This window comes from Nerophis ophidion, linkage group LG01 (assembly GCF_033978795.1).
Source record: "Nerophis ophidion isolate RoL-2023_Sa linkage group LG01, RoL_Noph_v1.0, whole genome shotgun sequence".
NCBI classification, from domain to species: Eukaryota; Metazoa; Chordata; class Actinopteri; order Syngnathiformes; family Syngnathidae; genus Nerophis; species Nerophis ophidion.
The window spans coordinates 34,726,235-34,746,718 of record NC_084611.1 but is presented as its reverse complement, the minus strand read 5'-3'; the positions used below and the strand labels follow the sequence as shown (position 1 = coordinate 34,746,718).

General features: G+C 43.3%; 1 protein-coding gene across 2 annotated transcripts in view; it reads right to left on the bottom strand.

Moving 5' to 3' along the window:
• The window catches only part of LOC133553264 (transducin-like enhancer protein 1), a 53,121-nt gene extending 35,576 nt beyond the window's left edge, over nucleotides 1–17,545 (bottom strand). For both annotated transcript variants that reach the window (XM_061901282.1, XM_061901291.1), the window contains exons 1-4: nucleotides 17,057–17,545; nucleotides 10,914–11,014; nucleotides 10,125–10,188; nucleotides 6,848–6,892 (exon numbers count right to left, since the gene is read on the bottom strand). In XM_061901282.1, the coding sequence (XP_061757266.1) occupies nucleotides 6,848–6,892; nucleotides 10,125–10,188; nucleotides 10,914–11,014; nucleotides 17,057–17,080 (234 nt within the window). In that variant the 5' untranslated portion in view covers nucleotides 17,081–17,545. The remainder of the gene's footprint in view (nucleotides 1–6,847; nucleotides 6,893–10,124; nucleotides 10,189–10,913; nucleotides 11,015–17,056) is intronic.
• Between the last annotated feature and the right edge of the window lie 2,939 nt (nucleotides 17,546–20,484).

The window sequence follows — 20,484 nt, the reverse complement described above, 5'->3', positions numbered from 1 at the left end:
CTTAGAAATAGGGTGAGAAGCTCTGCCATCCGGGAGGAGCTCAACGTAAAGCCGCTGCTCCTCCACATCGAGAGGAGCCAGATGAAGTGGTTCGGGCATCTGGTCAGGATGCCACCCGAACGCCTCCCTAGGGATGTGTTTAGGGCACGTCCAGCTGGTAGGAGGCCACGGGGAAGACCCAGGACACGTTGGGAAGACTATGTCTCCCGGCTGGCCTGGGAACGCCTCGGGATCCCCCGGGAAGAGCTAGACGAAGTGGCTGGAGATAGGGAAGTCTGGGCTTCCCTGCTTAGGCTGCTGCCCCCGCGACCCGACCTCGGATAAGCGGAAGATGATGGATGGATGGATGGATGGATTTTGGGAACATTCAGTCACTTGTTAAACAAGTACGTTTTTATTTATACCACCGACCAGTGTTCATCTTGACAGCAGTTTTTAATTTAGTTTTAGTCATAGTCTTTTGACAATAATGTGTTTTAGTTGTATTGTAAATGTGTTTGTAATATAAAATACCGTATTTCCTTGAATTGGAGGCGCTAATTAATTTAAAACCTCTTCTCACTCCTGTGCTTACCAAAGGCATGAGATAAAAGTAAGCATGCGCTAATTATTTTAAAACCTCTTCTCACTCCGGCACTTACCAAAGACTTGCAGTAAAAATTTGAGTGTGATGTAAGCTTGGACCTTAAATCTTACTGAATAGCTCTTAATAATCTTCCTTTTATGCGATTTTAAATTACCGGTATTGAAATCAACCTCATCCATTTTGAAAATGATTATTGCCGTTGCTCGTTACATCCCTACAATATCGAGATCCCCGCCGTGAGGCTCCGCTTGACTGCTGAAAATTGAGTCAAACGTCACTAAAGCTTTTGTTGGATTGACAAAACATATTCATGTGACAGTGCCTGCCGGGAGAAGGCTCACTGTCAAAATTAATTTGTCCTTGTAAGTCTTAATCAATAGATTATAAATTATGACATAAATAAATGTAACAATCGGAATGAAACTTAATGTAACAGGGTAAAAGTAGCGCTTGTTCCTCCAAAAATACTCACGTAAAAGTAAAAAGTATGTTACATTAAAACTACTCCGACAAGTAATTTTTTTCAAAAAGTTACTTAAGTAAATGTAAAACAGTAAATGTAGCGCTTTACTACTCAACTCTGATTACATGCTTTTACTTCGTTAAAGTAAAATTTTGCGGTCGTATTTGATGCACTCATGCAGTGTTGAGTGACCAACAGTCGGCGCAATAAACATAGTGTATTTTTCGGACAACAAGGCGCACTTAAAATCCAGTAATTTTTTCTAAACTCGACACCGCGCCTTGTAACCCAGTGCGCCTAATGAACGGAGGAATAACTTTGGTTGTGCTTACCAACCTCGAAGTTCATTTATTTGGTACATGGTGTAATGATAAGTGTGACCAGTAGATTGCAGAGAAACATGTATACTACAATACGACAGCAGTTAACAACACCAAAACTTGAAATGTTCCATTGAAAATATAGAGCACTACACACAGCGCTCAAAAACCTGTCAGAATCTTTTAGTACGAATTTGGTAACCTATGAAGCCGCACCGCTTGATGGATTGTCGGAGCATTACGTCTATTTTTGTCATACCATGTACAACTCCATGCCGAGAAAGCAATGTCAATTTTTTACGTACTCTTCACAAGTGGAGCAGCCCCGTGTTGCACATCAGGGCATTTTTACATGTTGAAACAAGCGGTGGATACAGGGGTGTAACGGTACACAAAAATGTTTGGTTTTGTACATATCTCGGTTTAGAGGTCACGGTTCGGTTCATTTTCGGTACAGTAAGAAAACATCCATCCATCCATCTATCTTCTTCCGCTTATCCGAGGTCGGGTCGCGGGGGCAGCAGCCTATGCAGGGAAGCCCAGACTTCCCTCTCCCCAGCCACTACGTCTAGCTCTTCCCGAGGGATCCCGAGGCGTTCCCAGGCCAGCCGGGAGACATAGTCTTCCCAACGTGTCCTGGGTCTTTCCCATGGCCTCCTACCGGTTGGACGTGCCCTAAACACCTTCCTAGGGAGGCGTTCGGGTGGCATCCTGACCAGATGCCCAAACCACCCGATCTGGCTCCTCTCGATGTGGAGGAGCAGCGGCTTTACTTTGAGTTCCTCCCGGATGGCAGAGTTTCTTACCCTATCTCTAAGGGAGAGCCCCGCCACACGGCGGAGGAAACTCATTTCGGCCGCTTGTACCCGTGATCTTATCCTTTCGGTCATGACCCAAAGCTCATGACCATAGGTGAGGATGGGAACGTAGATTGACTGGTAAATTGAGAGCTTTGCCTTCCGGCTCAGCTCCTTATTCACCACAACGGATCGGTACAACGTCCGCATTACTGAAGACGCCACACCGATCCGCCTGTTGATCTCACGATCCACTCGTGAACAAGACTCCTAGGTACTTGAACTCCTCCACTTGGGGAAAGGTCTCCTCCCCAACCCGAAGATAGCACTCAACCCTTTTCCGGGCGAGAACCATGGACTCGGACTTGGAGGTGCCGATTCTCATTCCGGTCGCTTCACACTCGGCTGCAAACCGATCCAGTGAGAGCTGAAGATCCCGGCCAGATAGAGCCATCAGGACCACATCATCTGCAAAAAGCAGAGACCTAATCCCGCGGCCACCAAACCGGAACCCCTCAACGCCCTGACTGCGCCTAGAAATTCTGTCCATAAAAGTTATGAACAGAATTAAAGACAAAGGACAGCCTTGGCGGAGTCCAACCCTCACTGGAAAGGTGTTCGACTTACTGTCGGCAATGCGGACCAAGCTCTGACACTGATCATACAGGGAGCGGACTGCTACAATAAGACAGTCCGATACCCCATATTCACTGAGCACTCCCCACAGGACTTCCAGAGGGACACGGTCGAATGCCTTCTCCAAGTCTACAAAGCCCATGTAGACTGGTTGGGCAAACTCCCATGCACCCTCAAGAATCCTGCCGAGAGTATAGAGCTGGTCCACAGTTCCACGACCAGGACGAAAACCACACTGTTCCTCCTGAATCCGAGGTTCGACTATCCGGCGTGGCCTCCTCTCCAGTACACCTGAATAAACCTTACCAGGAAGGCTGAGGAGTGTGATCCCACGATAGTTGGAACACACCCTCCGGTCCCCCTTCTTAAAGAGAGGAACCACCACCCCGGTCTGCCAATCCAGAGGTACCGCCCCCGATGTCCACGCGATGCTGCAGAGTCTTGTCAACCAAGACAGCCCCACAGCATCCAGAGCTTTGAGGAACTCCGGGTGGATCTCATCAACCCCTGGGGCCTTGCCACCGAGGAGCTTTTTAACTACCTCAGCAACCTCAGCCCCAGAAATAGGAGAGCCCACCACAGATTCCTCAGGCACTGCTTCCTCATAGGAAGACGAGTTGGTGGGATTGAGGAGGTCTTTGAAGTATTCCTTCCACCTATCCACAACATCCACAGTTGAGGTCAGCAGAACACCATCCGCATCATACACGGTGTTGATATTGCACTGCTTGCCCTTCCTGAGGCGGCGGCTGGTGGTCCAGAATCGCTTTGAAGCCGTCCGGAAGTCGTTTTCCATGGCTTCCATGAACTCCTCCCATGTCCGAGTTTTTGCCTCCGTGACCGCTGAAGCTGCACACCGCTTGGCCTGTCGGTACCTGTCCACTGCCTCCGGAGTCCTATGAGCCAAAAGGACCCGTTAGGACTCCTTCTTCAGCTTGACGGCATCCCTCACCGCTGGTGTCCACCAACGGGTTTTAGGATGACCGCCCCGACAGGCACCAACTACCTTGCGGCCACAGCTCCAATCAGCCGCCTCAACAATAGAGGTGCGGAACATGGCCCACTCGAACCCAATGTCCAGCACCTCCCTCGTGACATGTTCAAAGTTCTTCTGGAGGTGGTAATTGAAACTTTCTCTGACAGGAGACTCTGCCAGACGTTCCCAACAGACCCTCACAATGCGTTCGGTTCTGCCAGGTCTGTCCGGCATCCTCCCACACCATCGCAGCCAACTCACCACCATGTGGTGATCGGTAGAAAGCTCAGCCCCTCTCTTCACCCGAGTGTCCAAAACATGAGGCCGCAAATGCGATGACAACTACAAAGTCAATCATGAAACTGCGGCCTAGGGTGTCCTGGTGCCAAGTGCACATATGAATACCCTTGTGTTTGAACATGGCGCTTGTTAAGGACAAACTGTGACGAGCACAGAAGTCCAATAACAGAACACCACTCGGGTTCAGATCCGGGCGGCCATTCTTCCCAATCACGCCTCTCCAGGTTTCATTGCCGTTGCCAACACGAGAGTTGAAGTCCCACAGTAGGACAAGGGAATCACCCGGGGGAGCACTTTCCAGGACTCCCTCGAGTGTACCCAAAAAGGGTGGGCACTCTGAACTGCTGTTTGGTGTGTAAGCACAAACAACAGTCAGGACCCGTCACCCCCACCCGAAGGCGGAGGGAGGCTACCCTTTCGTCCAACGTGCAGGCTTTGAGCCGGGGGGCAACAAGAATTGCCACCCCAGACCCAAGGCCTTTAAAACATTAGCTTTGGGCCGCAAATGGCCTCCGTGGCACACTTTTGACACCCCTGCTATAGATAATAAAAAATAAAATCTGATAAATCTGTGGATAAAAAGCAGAGCCTGGCGACGCATGCACGTTTATCATAACTCTCTCGCTCTCTCTGTCTCTGTCCCTCCCTCACGAATGCTGCCGCGTGCACAAATTGTCTTCTTTTCAACCCATTCTTAACCCCGAACCTATATTGGAAATACACGCAACCCTAACTTAAAATGCTGGACATTTGAGGCATTTAAGAAACTCTACCCGGACAGCCTAGCAAAAGATGACATATCCGGTGAAAAGAGTATGTATGGTCCATCTATTGTAGCCATGTCGCTGCTAGCATGCCTTGTGTTGTGCATTGTTTACACAACGTGCAGCATGCTACTTAAAATGTCCATGTGGAAACTCGTTCGGTACACCTCCGAACCGAACCGAAACCCCCGTACCGAAACGGTTCAATACCAATACACGTACAGTTACACCCCTAGGTGGATGGATGGAAAAACTAATGCGGAAGCGCGTTTTGACCAATCATGTAGGAGATCGTCTGCAACAGACTTGGCCATGCACTCTCTATACTCTGCTCTGTGCTGGTGAAGCCTGTAGTTTGACTGGTATGAACTGTACATTGATATGTAAACAGTGTTATCTTCAATTATCTTTTGTATCCACACTTCTTAAGTATGGAATACACAATGCCTTGCAAATCTGAATTGGAGACATAATTGACATCCTTTTAGCCTGTGACAACTGGCAAGCTTGCGAGCCGCTGACCTCAGCATGCTGTAAATCGGTCTTACAGCTAATTGGCAGCATGTCTAGAAAGCTTGCGAGAAGCTAATTTTAGGCGTAGACCTATTATACCTGTGGGTCCATTCTAAGAATCCCGTGCTGCGAGGGCTCTATAATTAGCCCTGGTATCAAGGCTCCTCTGATTATGCCGTCTGAGAATAGTCTGACCAAAGACTATCAGGTCATCTTAACTTAATGAGGATCAAAACCAACCGGCTTACCTGCACAGCTCATGTTGGGGCGAGTGTGCGGGACAAAAAGGAAGCATTCTGAGTCCTTTTAATATATCAAATTTGAAGAGTCAGATGGGGACATGATAAAATACATAATCCGTTTACAAAGAACAGACATCCCATTACACACATATATAATTGGAGCAATACACACACACACACACACACACACACACACACACACACACACACACACACACACACGCACGCACACACACACACACACACACGTACACAGCAGGAGGTGGTTTGTTAGTCTGTATCTCCCCCACCCCACTACCCCCACAAACACCCCCGCCTACAGAAGCTTGTTGCTCCGACAACTGAAGCCTGAAGCTAATGACCTCCCCTGGAGTTGTGTGTGTGTGTGTGTGTGTGTGTGTGTGTGTGTGTGTGTGTGTGTGTGTGTGTGTGTGTGTGTGTGTGTGTGTGTGTGTGTGTGTGTGTGTGTGTGTGTACACAATAGGAAGAAATGCATCTCCCTCACAAAGAAGAAGGAACAGGGGCTTCACATGGACATAAAATGAAAGTGGAGCCAAGAAGAAAAGCAGTTGCGGAGGGGGAGGGAGGAAGAAAGGGGCTCCCTTAATTACAAATGGGGAGTGAGAGCAGCAGACAGAGAAGTTGGGGTATAAAACAACAGAATAGCCCTTTAGGAGGAGGAGAGGACGGTGAGACTCTTCAGTGAAGCGGCCCAGGCCAATCCGCCTCCAATTTCCTCAGGCCTGACTGATCGATAACAACGGTAATAACTGGTAAACACTCTGATCTTGAGGGAAACAAAGTTTGCCCTCCTTGTAATAATCATCAAACATTTTGGTTGTGTGTATTCATCCTCTACATTCAGCATTTGTCGCCCTGTTTTATGTTTTTCTGCCGCTTTGTCTTGTTGTCCGCGTAATTGTGCATCCACCTTCCCACAGTTTTGCGTCGATGCTCGCAAAACGTGCAGCTCGGCTGTCTCTAACCCGGATGATGATCGATCCCTCTGCCCTACGCAGCCATGCCCCTCTAATGTAATGAAGCAGGCCGCTCCCCCAGACAGCACCAATCAATCTACAGAGCCATTCATCCTGCCTCCGGGCTCAGTCGGCTGACTCTAACTGGGGAAATGGAGATAGAGCTCTATCGATCACGGAATAAACACACGTGTGCACACGAAGATGCACACTCACCCCTATACACACACACAAGGCAATAATAAAAACACACCAAAAAATGGAAAACCATACCTGTTTGTGCATTTCAATATTGAGGCCGTAAGACATTTCGTAGTACTGTAGAAGGCAGAAAGTACAAAGGTTAGTAATGTAAAGTCAGACAGAAAAAACACTTAAACCTACATGAGCAAGCAATCTGCGGCGTAGGCAAAGAAAAACTCAAAAATGTACTTTTCTTTGGGCATCTTCAAAAAAGTAATAAGCAAACAAAACCAGAATTGTTTGTACAGTTCAGTAAGCAAAACACTGTGCTGCCATTGTCAAAAGTAGTGAAGGGTTGCACTTTCTGATGACAAAGTTTTTCTGTGGTACATAAAAGACAAGTTCTCCGACAAAGCTTGATGTATTCTTGTAATAAACTGAATTAACTGTTGCCTTCTTGTTCATTGTGTTACGACAATATGATGTCGCACATGAAAAGGCAACACAAGCCATTCCAAATCACAGTTTGACCTCTCAATAGGGTTTTTGGGATCATGGGTATATAAATCCATCTATTGTCTGTCTGGGTAAGGACTGAAGGGATCTCTCAGGCATAAAAAAGTCACAAGCAGTCAACTACATTTACCAAACTTTTTTTTTTTAAACTGAATAGGCGCAAAAAAATAAAAAGGTGACATTTTGTTCAATTCCTTAAAACAACTGCATTTTCGAAAACTAAAAAATGCAAACATTGTTCAGTTACAGAATTTTTTCAGCACAAATTTGTAGCAATGCCGTAATCTCGACATGTGCCCATATTTCACACAATCTAATGACAAAAAATACCACGGAACCCAATTAATTGTCAATCAATGCATTTGGTTGCCAACTCTTATGGTGTGTTCCAGCTGTACTGGGGAGTAGGAATTTCCAAGTTCCTTGCTGGAAATTTAAACTGGAATGTCACCAGAGGTCGGATTTCCTTTTTGGAAAAATGGTGAGTCCTCACCACCCCCGAGTTGGCTTCAAATACAGCTGCTCTGAGTGTAAACAATAATAGAAGCTTCTGTATTACTCGTTTTTAGCACTTCGAAAAATTGTGTATCGCACTAAATCAGCCATATACAATGTTTTGTTGGGTAACGTGTAAATGACATGTTTTCATGTATTTTATACATTCTACATCACGAGTAAGAGCGTATTTGTGTTTCCTCTTCATCCAACACATTTGAAGGTTGCAAAAGGAGTGCTAATTTTTCCGTAAGTTTATATTCAGATAAAGAATAGTTTTCGTTGCTGTGGCTATCTTGATTTCCGACCTCATAACTGGAATGCTTATGCTGTGAAGTCATTTTCAGCTCCGACTTCCAACTTCTGAGGTAAATGGAACGCGGTATAAGGTTGCTAACTTTGAAGCCTGAAAAGAGCAAATATTTTAAAAACGTATTACAAAGGCGTTTGTTTTAACATGTTTTTTACCGTTTGAATGTAAGTGTACATTATGAGAAATCAGTACCAAGTTTTGAGTTTAGTACAGCTGCGTACCGATTGGATCCAAATAGCAATGTATTCATTACACCCCTAGTTAAATGCTAAAAAGGGTTAGGTGTATAATTTGTTTATTGTGAACATGCACTAGCACGTCATGGTCAAAACAATAATGGTAAAACAGCGTGGTAGTAATATTACTAGGGGTGTAACGGTACACAAAAATTTTGGTTCGGTACGCACCTCGGTTCAGAGGTCACAGTTCGGTTCATTTTCGGTATAGTAAGAAAACAACGAAATAAAACATTTTTGGTTATTTATTTACCAAATTTGCAAACTCTTCCACCAAAAATACTTTTCTTAGTGGAATATTTGATGTGTAGTAATGGGAACTTTGGATAGGTCAATAATTCATAATAACATTGATTTCGATTCAATATTATGTTTTCAGAAATGACAGTTTGAAAGAAAAAAAAACAGCTTTGTTTCATTAGTCAACGTTGCAACTTTTTCAAAATTACATTTAGCCTTTAAGCTTTTTTATTTCACTTTTGTTTGTTTTTGTTTATTTTAATAGTATTTTTAGAATATGCCGTGGGCCATTAAAACATTAGCTGTGGGCCGCAAATGGCCTCCGGGGCACACTTTTGACACCCCTGCTATAGATAATAAAAAATTAAATCTGATAAATCTATGGGTAAAAAGCAGAGGCTGGCGACGCATGCGCGTTTATCATAACTCTCTCGCTCTCATGTCTCTGCCCCTCCCTCTCGAATGCTGCTGCGTGCACAAATTGTCTTGTTTTTAACCCCTTCTTAACCCTGAACGTACATTGAAAATACAAGCAACCCTAACTTAAAATGCTGGACATTTGAGGCATTTAAGAAACTCCACCCGAACAGCTCCGCAAAAGAGGACATGTCTGGTGAAAAGAGGAGGTATGGTCAGTCTATTGTAGCCCGGTCGCTGCTAGCATGCTGTGTGTTGTGCCTCGGTGTGTAATGTTTACACAACGTGCGGTACGATACTTAATATGTCCGTGTGGAAACTCGTTCGGTTGGAGCGTCTTCCAGCTCTGGCTTTTACATGTTGTCCTTGCCCGGTCGCTGCTAGCATGTGTACTCGTTCGGTAGACCTCCGAACCAAACCGAACCGAAACCCCTGTACCGAAAAAGTTCAATACAAATACAGGTACCGTTACACCCCTAAATATTACACTCTAGTAAAGAGTACTGTACCACTTAGAAGTGTGGACATTATTATACCATTGCAAATAGAAATCTTTATCTACTGTATTATTGACATAAATATTGAAAAAGTGTACTTTAAAGGTTACATACAAAACAACATAAACTACCACCATTGTGTGCATATTGCACTGCTCTTAGTTGCATTAAGTGGAAAGACTCTACTATAGGTGTGTTAAATACCTTTTTTACTAATCATTCAGGTCTTGAATCTACTGAGTCAAAATGAAGCACGCTATTTGGCCGCCACTAGCAGAGGCACCATTGATTCAATCTTAAGTACTTTGTGATATGTTGCAACAATGGAAATATAAGCTTTAACCCTGCAGATCATTAAATATTCATGACATACATAAATTATTTTAAAGTTAACAGGATCAAGAAGATTTAGTTGTAAGGCCACTCGTAAGTCTTTAAAATATTTCTAAGTTATTATAATTCCATTCTAGGGAAGACAGCACTTCAAAACATTGGCGTCGGCTTCTCCCTGCTTTCACACGCACAAAAAGAGATTCATCGCTTAAGGCGTGAGCTGACAGTTCTCAACGCAGACAGGGGCTGATGAGGACACGCCATCTTTCTCAAGGGCACTTATATGTTTGAGAACAAGAACAAGTGTAAATGGATCTCACCATGACATAGTGCCTCTGCATCTCTGTCTTTTCACTGGCCAGCTTCTCACACTCCAGCTTCAGACTGAAAAAAATTGGCAAACACAAAAGTCACACATTATCACAGAGCAAGGCACCTCCGGCATCTCATGCACACAAGCAGAACTGTGATTATTGTCTATCAGTAAATGTTTTTAGAATCACAAATGAGCGGTTGTCTGCGGTCTTACAATTCCTCCGTATTGGATTAAAAGGATTTGGACATAATAAACCAGCGACTTGCAGAGCCTCGGGCAGTTTGTCAACCTACAATAGAAAATATGACCGTGTCTAAACCTGCTTCTTTATTTGGTCTCTGATTAAAGCTTCCTGCAAGTACACGGAATGGAAAGAACAAAGAGTGAATCGGAGAACATGACTCTTCCTGCTGAACCGTGAGCACCGCGGCGTGTCGGCCCTGCAAGCTGTTTGCACAGTGTCACTCCTGCCTTGTGTCACGATGTGTTTACACATCACTGGATTTCACCTGTCGCGCCACCACCCAAAAACAAATAAATACACCCATGCAAAAGTCGGGGAAATATGGAGTGATTTATGAGACCCACACGCCATCATGGCCACTTGGACCTACCGCAGCGGCTAAAAACCCCAAGCCGGATGCACGAGCGTGCAGCATGCGTGTGCTTTTTTGAACCCGATCTGATGTTTATGGGTGAGTCGAACGCCAAGAGGGGCTGGATGTGGCTGAGCATGTACTGCACACACTCCATTACAATGAGACTATTAAAACACAATAAGAGCATTATCAACCTGTGGTACTGGGCCTGCAGGAACTGAAACTCCTCCTTGATGCGGTCCAGGGATTCCGGAATGGTGAACTTAAAGGCCTGGCCCGGAGCCTGATGGGGCGCCTAATGTGAACACAAACATGTTATTAAGGTCATAGTGTGGACTGCCATTATTTTATTCTGATTGTACAGTAATAAAACCTATATTGATAGGTATAGACAGCATTGTCTAACACAGTGGTTCTCAACCTTTTTTCAGTGATGTACCCACTGCGAACATTTATTAAATTCAAGTACCCCCTAATCAGAGCAAAGCATTTTTGGTAGAAAGAAAGAGATAAAGAAGTAAAATACAGCACTATGTCACCAGTTTCTGATTTATTAAATTGTAAAACAGTGCAAAATATTGTTCATTTGTAGTGGTCTTTCTTGAACTATTTGGAAAAGGAGATATAAAAATAACTGAAAACTTGTTGAAAAATAAACAAGTGATTCAATTATAAATAAAGAATTCTACACATAGAAGTAATCATCAACTTAAAGTGCCCTCCTTTGGGATTGTAATAAAGATCCATCTGGATTCACGAACTTCATTCCAAACATTTCTTCACAAAAAATTTAATCTTTAACATCAATATTTATGGAACATGTCCACAAAAAATCTAGCTGTCAACACTGAATATTGTTGCATTTCTTTTCACAGTTTATGAACTTACATTCATATTTTGTTTATTATAAGTATTATTCAATAAATATATTTATAAAGGATTTTTAAATTGTTGCTTTTTTTAGAATATATATTTTTTTTTAATCTCACGTACCCCTTGTCATTCCTTCAAGTACCCCCAGGGCCCCCATTTGAGAAACACTGGTCTAACAAACTAACACACGCACAAATATGGTTATTAGAGCCGTACCAATACAGCAGACCTCAATTTGCACGTGAGCCATTTGTTTATGGTGTAAACAGTAGGATCCGAATTGGCTCATTTAACATGACAGTTTACACTTTTCAGTACATGTTTTGTCTATTAGCATGTTAAGGTTGATGATTGGCAAATGGCTAATGCAGTCTGCTCCAATCCAAAGTCCTTAAATTGTGTTCACTGTATACTGCAAACACTACTTTAGATAAGGCTGCTGCCATCTAAGGCCTTGTCTACACTAAGACGTTTAAACCCTTAAACAAATTATTATTTAGCCTAAGCCCCGTTTCAGCCACACTAACCATCGTTTAAGGCCCCCCTCCTCGGACAAATTTTTACACGGTTGAGTCAGCCGTGAAAGCCACGCCAGAAAGACCCTGCCCTCACAGGAAGAGACATCAGAAAGAACGCGCCAGTCAGCTTCATTACAAAGATGGAGGTGGATTTACCAGACATGCCTGTGTTTCTCCTTCTTGACGCTTTTGGAAATTACAAATGAATACCTTAAGAGAAGGCAACGGACGATTGTAGCTATTTCGGATACAACACTTCTCATACGGCAAGAGAACTTTCATATGTCCAGGTCAGCAGTAAGTATATTTACCGAAAAACTTGGTCCCTTCCTCCTGTGGATTTGATAGACGCAATGTGTGACTGCTGAAAGATGGAACCACCCCCTTGTGTCCCAAACAAATGCTGGAAGATGAAGATCTGGTCCCCGTTTTTCTTTTGGGCGACCCAGCTTATCCCCTGCCAACATTATCTCACGAAAGAATATCCCAACGGCGGAGTCAACCCACGACAACAATACTTTGGGTATTCTCTGTCTAGATTAATTGTTGTAATTATTGTAAAATGTTCTTTTATCTCATTGTCTACTTTCTCATGTCGATTAAAGATTTGAGTCATGTATGATGGCTCAGGTGTGATTCACTATAATAGGGACCCAAAGCACACTGGATTCTAGTTAATTGATATATCACAATACTGAATATTGTTCAAAGGAGATACACAGCAAACAAATGTAAAATGCACAGCAAACTATTTCAAATATAGTTCTTTTAAATAACTTCACAGTGAAGTAAAGTCATCTACTGGAGAGATTGGAGCAGATGGACGCTCAGGTAGAAATTTATTTTTCCCCGCATGCGTACTTGGTCGCGTTGCAGACGGAGAGGGGCGGGGGTCTTAAGTAGTGGCATTGTTGTCTGTGGACACGAATAAGGTTAGGTGTGATTTACCCTGGATAACCTTATCCGGCTTCGTGTAAACTGGGCCAAACAGGCTAATTATGGAGAGTCTAACAAACACATAGAAAGATTTAGGATTATTAGAGCCATATTGTGTGAAAGGGTTCTACTCAAGACTCAACACCAGTTTTTTCATGGTCCTAACAACTAGCATTAGCATTAATGAATGGCATATGGCTGTTGGGATCTATCTCCAAATCAGACTCACACTGTTCACTATTAGACACTCATCATGAGACAAGGCTAGAATAAAAACAGCTTAGCTTACTCCCCCTACTTTTGGATATGTTGAACTGTTAAATGCAAGTGTGGTTGTTTATGGTTTTATGGACTGACAATGGTGAAAACAGTACTACCACAAATATGGTTGCTGTCATCTTTCTTCTTACACAAACACTAACATTATTAACAGTATATTCTGCACCACAATGTGCATGAGATGCTTGGATGCACTCCAGACTCACTGTTTAAACACTAATCAATACGCTTGAGGTGTTAACATGCTCTTTCCATTATCCGACATTAACACACACAGAAAATATGACTATTAGAATATGAACCACAATGTACATGGGATCCAATCCAGACTCACACCATTTTGCTTATATTTTAAACACTACCTTTAATGTGCTTGAGGTATGCCTGGGCAATATATTGATTGATTCGTGTTTTATGATGCAGACAATACAAGACATTATAAAATATAGGTTTTTTTGCTCCAAGGAGCTTGTATAGCTTCCAGCCTACCTTTTATTTCCTTAGCGGCACAGCTAGTAAAACACAGCAAAACATGGCTAATGCTGACGCTCAAGAGCGAAAAGTTTGTTATAAAAGAAAGTGCTGTCAGTAAGTTACTCCAGCATCTGAAACCAAAGCCTCCAGTCAAGTGCAGGAAGCACAACTGTTTACAACGCTAGCATGACAGTAACAACAAACTCCAGCTAAAAAAGCATCTTACTGTGGTGGAATCATTTACACCAGGTATGTATATTATTGATGACACTGTTAAAAGTTCAGTGGAGAACAATCACTTAAACAGTTGCTCTGCACATCGCCAAGATATTTGTACTCATTGGTTTCTTTGAAAAGTAGGGGGGGAAATCTGAAAAAATTGGATATCTAATATTTTGTGAAACAATCTGAGGGATATTTTAGGCCATATCGCCCAGACCTAGCATGAGGTGTTATCTATCAATCTGTATAAATGATTTAACATTAACGCAGAAATACAATAGACCACAATGTCCATGGGATCCAATCCAGACTCACACCATTTTGCTTAAATTTTAAACACTAACCCAAATGTGCTTAAGCTGTTATCTATCAAGCTGTATACACTAACATTATTATTATTATAACTACATTATTATAGGCAAACTATGGGACCACAATTCAGACTCACACTATTTTGTTTACTGCAATACACTACACCCAAAGAAATCATGAGCACACATGTTAACATGATTATTAGGAGCAGTGTGGACCACAATATGCATCAGATCTAATTAAGAGTCAAGCCATTTTGTTAAATCTATTTATCCATGTCTATCGTAGAACATGGGCACGCACACAAACATGCTTTTTAGAGCTATTCAGCACACAACAAATGTCAACACAGCATGTAGATGAATGGTAAATAACATTCAACTTCAAAAACTAGGATGGCACAGTTGAAAAAAAATCAAAATACCTTTATTTTTCACAGCATATTTACTTCACAGTAAATTACTGCAAATGATCATGTGGAAGTAATGCAACTATTAACCAAAAATATACAGTTTTAGAGTTAGTTTTTTGTTAAGTGCATAACTCAAGATGTGTTTATTCATAGTTTTGATGCCTTCAGTGACAATCCACAATGTAAATAGTCATGAAAATAAAAAAAAAACACATTGAATTAGAAGGTGTGTCAAAACTTTTGGCCTGTACTGTATGTATGTATGTATACACATATATATATATACATAGATATATACATGCATATATGAATAAACGTCCATATATTGGTGTAGATAGATAGTATTTTGATTCCTTCAGGAGAGTTCCTTCAGGAAAATTCAAATTCCAGCAGCAGTGTACAGAGTTGAGATCCATTTAAAAAGTAAAAAGTAAATAACTGGGGTATGTGTGGAAACAAAATAGAAAAATATTACAATAAGAATAAAAATAAAAAGCAACAATAGGAATAAAAATATACTGTAACAGTAAAATAAGAATATAACAAGAGAAACTAGGCAGTAGTGACGATGTTATGAAAAATAGGGCTGCACTCTCACGATTGGCTTAGGACCCCAACGCAGAGCAAAAAATAAATAAGAATTATAAAGAAACACACTCAAAAAGAAGCGAGGTAAAATAAATAAGAAATGGGAAATTGCACACAAGACGCGTGAACAGGTTAGCTGACTGTTAACACTGAGCCACAGGAAATGAGAAGTGTGAGTGGAGCCAAAGCAGAGGATATGAACACTAATGGAAAGGTGAATAATTAGGAAACTACTGGCTCAGGACTGAAGATCTTAAAGGCCTACTGAAATCAGATTTTCTTATTTAAACGGGGATAGCAGGTCCATTCTATGTGTCATATTTGATCATTTCACAATATTGCCATATTTTTGCTGAAAGGATTTAGTAGAGAACATAGACGATAAAGTTCGCAACTTTTGGGCGCTAATAAAAAAGCCTTGCCTGTACCGGAAGTAGCAGACGATGTGCGCGTAACGTCACGGGTTGTGTAGCCCCTCACATCTGAACAATGTTTACAATCATGGCCACCAGCAGCGAGAGCGATTTGGACCGAGAAAGCGACGATTTCCCCATTAATTTGAGGGAGGATGAAAGATTTGTGGATGAAGATAGTGAGAGTGAAGGACTAGAAAAAAAAAAGATTAAAAAAAGACAGGGCAGCGGGAGCGATTCAGATGTTATTAGACACATTTACTAGGATAATTCTTGAAGATCCTTTATCTGCTTATTGTGTTACTAGTGTTTTAGTGGGATTATATGGTTGTACCTGAAAGTCGGACGGGTGTGGCCACGGGTGTGGTGACCGCCAGTGTCTCTGAGGGAAGCCACGTTTCTCGACGAGGCGAAGGCAGCCGTTGGGACAGAGCTGAGCTTTTTTTCCACTCCTCCATGGTGGAAGCATCCCACGTTTGGGGGCGGCCGGTCGGAGGAGGCAAGAGAGTCCGCAGCTGCCTCTTTGACAGGTGCACGAGGAACAGCGCAAGCTCCGCTCATGTCTACGGTAAGAGCCGACTTATTACCACAATTTTCTCACTGAAACCTGCCGATTGACATGTGATAGGGACCCATGTTCGCTTGACCGCTCTGTTCCCTAGTAAAGCTTCACCTTCGGGAACGTAAACAAGGAAACGCCGGCTGTGTTTGTGTTGCTAAAGGCAGCCGCAATACACCGCTTCCCACCTACATCTTTCTTCTTTGACATCTCCATTATTAATTTAACAAATTGCAAAAGATTCAGCAACACAGATGTCCAGAATACTGTGTAATTATGCGATTAAAGCAGACGACTTATAGCTGGGATCGGGCTGGAACAAAATGTCCCGCTACAATTCGTGACATCACGCGCACTGACGTTTTCAACGGGATACTTCGCGCGAAATTTAAAATTGCAATTTAGTAAACTAAAAAGGCCGTATTGGCATGTGTTGCAGTGCTAAGATTTCATTATTGAAATATAAACTATCAGACTCCGTGGTCGGTAGTAGTGGGTTTCAATAGACCTTTAAAGGGAAACTACACTTTTTGGGGGAATTCAGTCATCCACAATCTTTATAAGAGAAAAGAATACGCCTGTTTTTTTGTTGTTGTTTTTTTTAATGTGGACAACAGTGTGCACAGGATCTAATTCAGATTCACACCATTTTTTTTAAGTGTGAATACTATAAACCAAATATTTACGTATCTCAGGATGTCACATGCAGGTGATTAACAGCAGAGCTCCATGGGGTGAGTGGGGGTCTTACCGGGTGTCGCCCCTGGGGGAACATTGTTATCTCCGGAGAGGGGAGGGGGATGCTCCCGTTTCCGTCTCAAACTAGGCCCCCCACTTCAGAGGCACCAAAACACGGGGGTGAAGTATCAGGCTGCACTGGCTCACGAAGCCATCCGGAACAAAAAACAACCCGCTAATGTGCTCCTTTTCTGGGGGGGGGGGGCTTTCCTGCCTTCCCGTCGACAAAGAACAAGGTGAGGGTAGTTCCGTGTATATTCCGAGCGTTGGAGGGGATAAGTAGACCCAAAGAAACGAATCCTCGCTGGTTAATTGCAGTGAAGAGTCGCCACTTGACTCGTTGGATGTATAAGTTTGTGTATATGTCCTCTTTCAGTGGAAAAAAAAAGAGGAAACGTATTGTTAGTATGGCGAACAACTAGCTCCACAGCGGCGGTGTATCAGCAGTCTCGCGTCCGGCTGTAGTTCCCCCTCTATGGCAACTTTCTCACGCGGTTTTACGCTCCGAGCTAACCGACTGCTGTAAGCACCGCCCACCGGAGCGGCCGCCAGCCATTCACAGGCAGCGCTCCACGTGGGGCTGCCAGGGGTTGACCGCGTCGCTGGCCAATCGCCGCGCCGCACACTGCCCCGTAGCCGTTGACCTGGTTGCGCTGCCGTGGAGGGCTGGCCAATAGGAGCGCTGCTACTTTGGAACCCAGCGAGGCAGGGGGAGGAGCGTGAGAAGGAGACGGAGTTTGGCTCGAGGCTGTCAATCAAAGTAACGTGGCACAAGAAAGTAATGAGACCGAACACATACACGCACACACTGCAAATACTGGTTTTCTTTCTGTTAGTAGCTCCTCTTGTTCCTAGCAAGTGTTACCACAAACCAACCCTTTCTCCTTTTACCAATAATTGTGTGATTAAAATCAGGTGTGCTTGTACTCTTCTATTCTGAACAAATGCACAGACAAGGGTGAAAATGTGTCAAAACATGCAACCCTCCCCTGTGGTCCTTATTACATACACTCTTAATCGGTTCAGGAATTACCTTAAAGTCCTACTGAAATGAGATTTTCTTATTTAAACGGGGATAGCAGGTCCATTCTATGTGTCATACTTGATCATTACGCGATATTGCCATATTTTTGCTGAAAGGATTTAGTAGAGATCATCAATGATAAATTTCGCAACTTTTGGTCGCTACTAAAAAAAGCCTTGGCTTTACCGGAAGTAGCAGACGATGTGCGCGTGACGTCACGGGTTGTAGGGCTCCTCACATCTTCACATTGTTTATAATCATGGCCACCAACAGCAAGAGCGATTTGGACCGAGAAAGCGACAATTTCCCCATTAATTTGAGCGAGGATGAAAGATTCGTGGATGAGGAAAGTTAGAGTGAAGCACAAAAAAAAAAAACGGCGACGGCTCCAGACGACGGCATTGGGAGCGATTCAGATGTTATTAGACACATTTACTAGGATAATTCTGGAAAATCCCTTATCTGCTCATTATGTTAATAGTGTTTTAGTGAGATTATAAAGTCATACCTGAAAGTCGGAGGGCTGCGGGGACCACCAGTGTCTCTGAGAGAAGCCAATAGAGGAGCCAAGATCACAGTTGCCTTTTCAACCGCTGCAGGAGGAGGTTGCATAATCTGCTCAAGTCTCCGGTGAGAGCCGACTTAATATCACAATATTCCCATCCAAAAACATGCTGGTTGACATGTGGGAGAGAAACATGTTCGCTAAAGCTTCACAACAAACAAAGAAACACCGGCTGTGTATTGGTTGCTAAAGGCAGCTGCAATCCGCCACTTTCCACCAACAGCATTCTTCTTTATAGTCTCAATTATTAATTGAACAAATTGCAAAAGATTCAGCAACACAGATGTCCAAATTACTGTGTAATTGCACGATGAAAAGAGACGACATTTAGCCGTAAGTGGTGCTGGGCTAAAATGTCCCCTCCAACCAATAACGTCACAAACACGCGTCATCATTCCACGACGTTTTCAACACAAAACACCGCGGGAAATTTAAAATTGTAATTTAGTAAACTAAACCGTCCGTATTGGCATGTGTTGCAATGTTAAGATTTAATCATTTATATAAACTATCAGACTGCGTGGTCGGTAGTAGTGGGTTTCAGTAGGCCTTTAATGTATGCATCCATCCATCCATTTTCCCTCTTATTCCCTTCGGGGTTGCGGGGGGGCGCTGGAGCCTCACTTAGCTACAATCGGGCGGAAGGTGGGGTAAACCCTGGACAAGTAGCCACCTCATCGCAGGGCCCACACAGATAGACGGACAACATTCACACTCGCATTCACACAATGTTGCCAATCAACCTATCCCCAGGTGCATGTTTTTGGAGGTGGGAGGAAGCCGGAGTACCGGGAGGGAACTCACGCAGTCACGGGAAAGACATGCAAACGCACAGAAAAAACTTAGGCGCAGGATTGAACCCAGGACCTTTGTATTGCTAGCGGGGTTCATAAAATAGTCAGGAAGTGTCATGAATACAAAGGATTATGGGTATTTGTTGTGTTGTGTTTATGTTGTGTTACTGTGAGGATGTTCTCCCGAAATGTGTTTGTCGTTCTTAATTGGTGTGGCTTCACAGCGTGGCGCATATTACTAAGAGTGTTAAAATTGTTTATATCACAACCATTAGTGTACTCTGTGTCACCCAGTATGCCTTGCAGTCGTGTGCGTGTTGCCGCGGAGGCCACACACAACATGATGCTGGACTGACTAGCAGATCGTACGTGTTGTAGAAGACGACAAAGCCAATGGCTTCATAGCACGCCCTAATACATATTATCTGGGTGACTACCAGGCAGTAATTCAAGAGAATCATAGCGTCTCCTATTGTCTTCGTCGTTTTATGACACGGGTCTTAAATGGCTCTTTAAATGGCAAAGGCTACCGATCACAGAACCATGTATATCAAATATTTCAGAATGGATCAACAGCCACCCACCCGAATCTAATTAAAATAAATTTTTTCGTCATGTCAACCGCCCGACCCGCGGTTTATCCGCGAACTCCGCTGATGAGACCGCAAACCGCCCATCTCTAGCGCAGACAGTGTTGATAAACAATGTTGCAACCTTGTGTAGGAACCACAAAGTGCAGAAACACGTAAGAAGAATCCCTGTGGGATGCAGAAACTGGCAGAGAAATTTTCCGTGCAACGTTCATATTGTTGTGAGGCATTAAAAGCCACAAAATGCAACGGGTCCATCAGACCCACAAACGCTGGCTGTGTAACAACAACATTACACTAGGGTTAATCCCATATCCTAATGCTGCATGAGGCCAAGCCAATCAGTGGCCACGATACTGAACCGCACACTATGATTGGTTTGGTCTCCTCTGATGACCAATACTACTGTTGTATTGATTTGTTTTTAGTTTATTTAGACATGTGTTACTTGGAAATGGTTAATTTAGG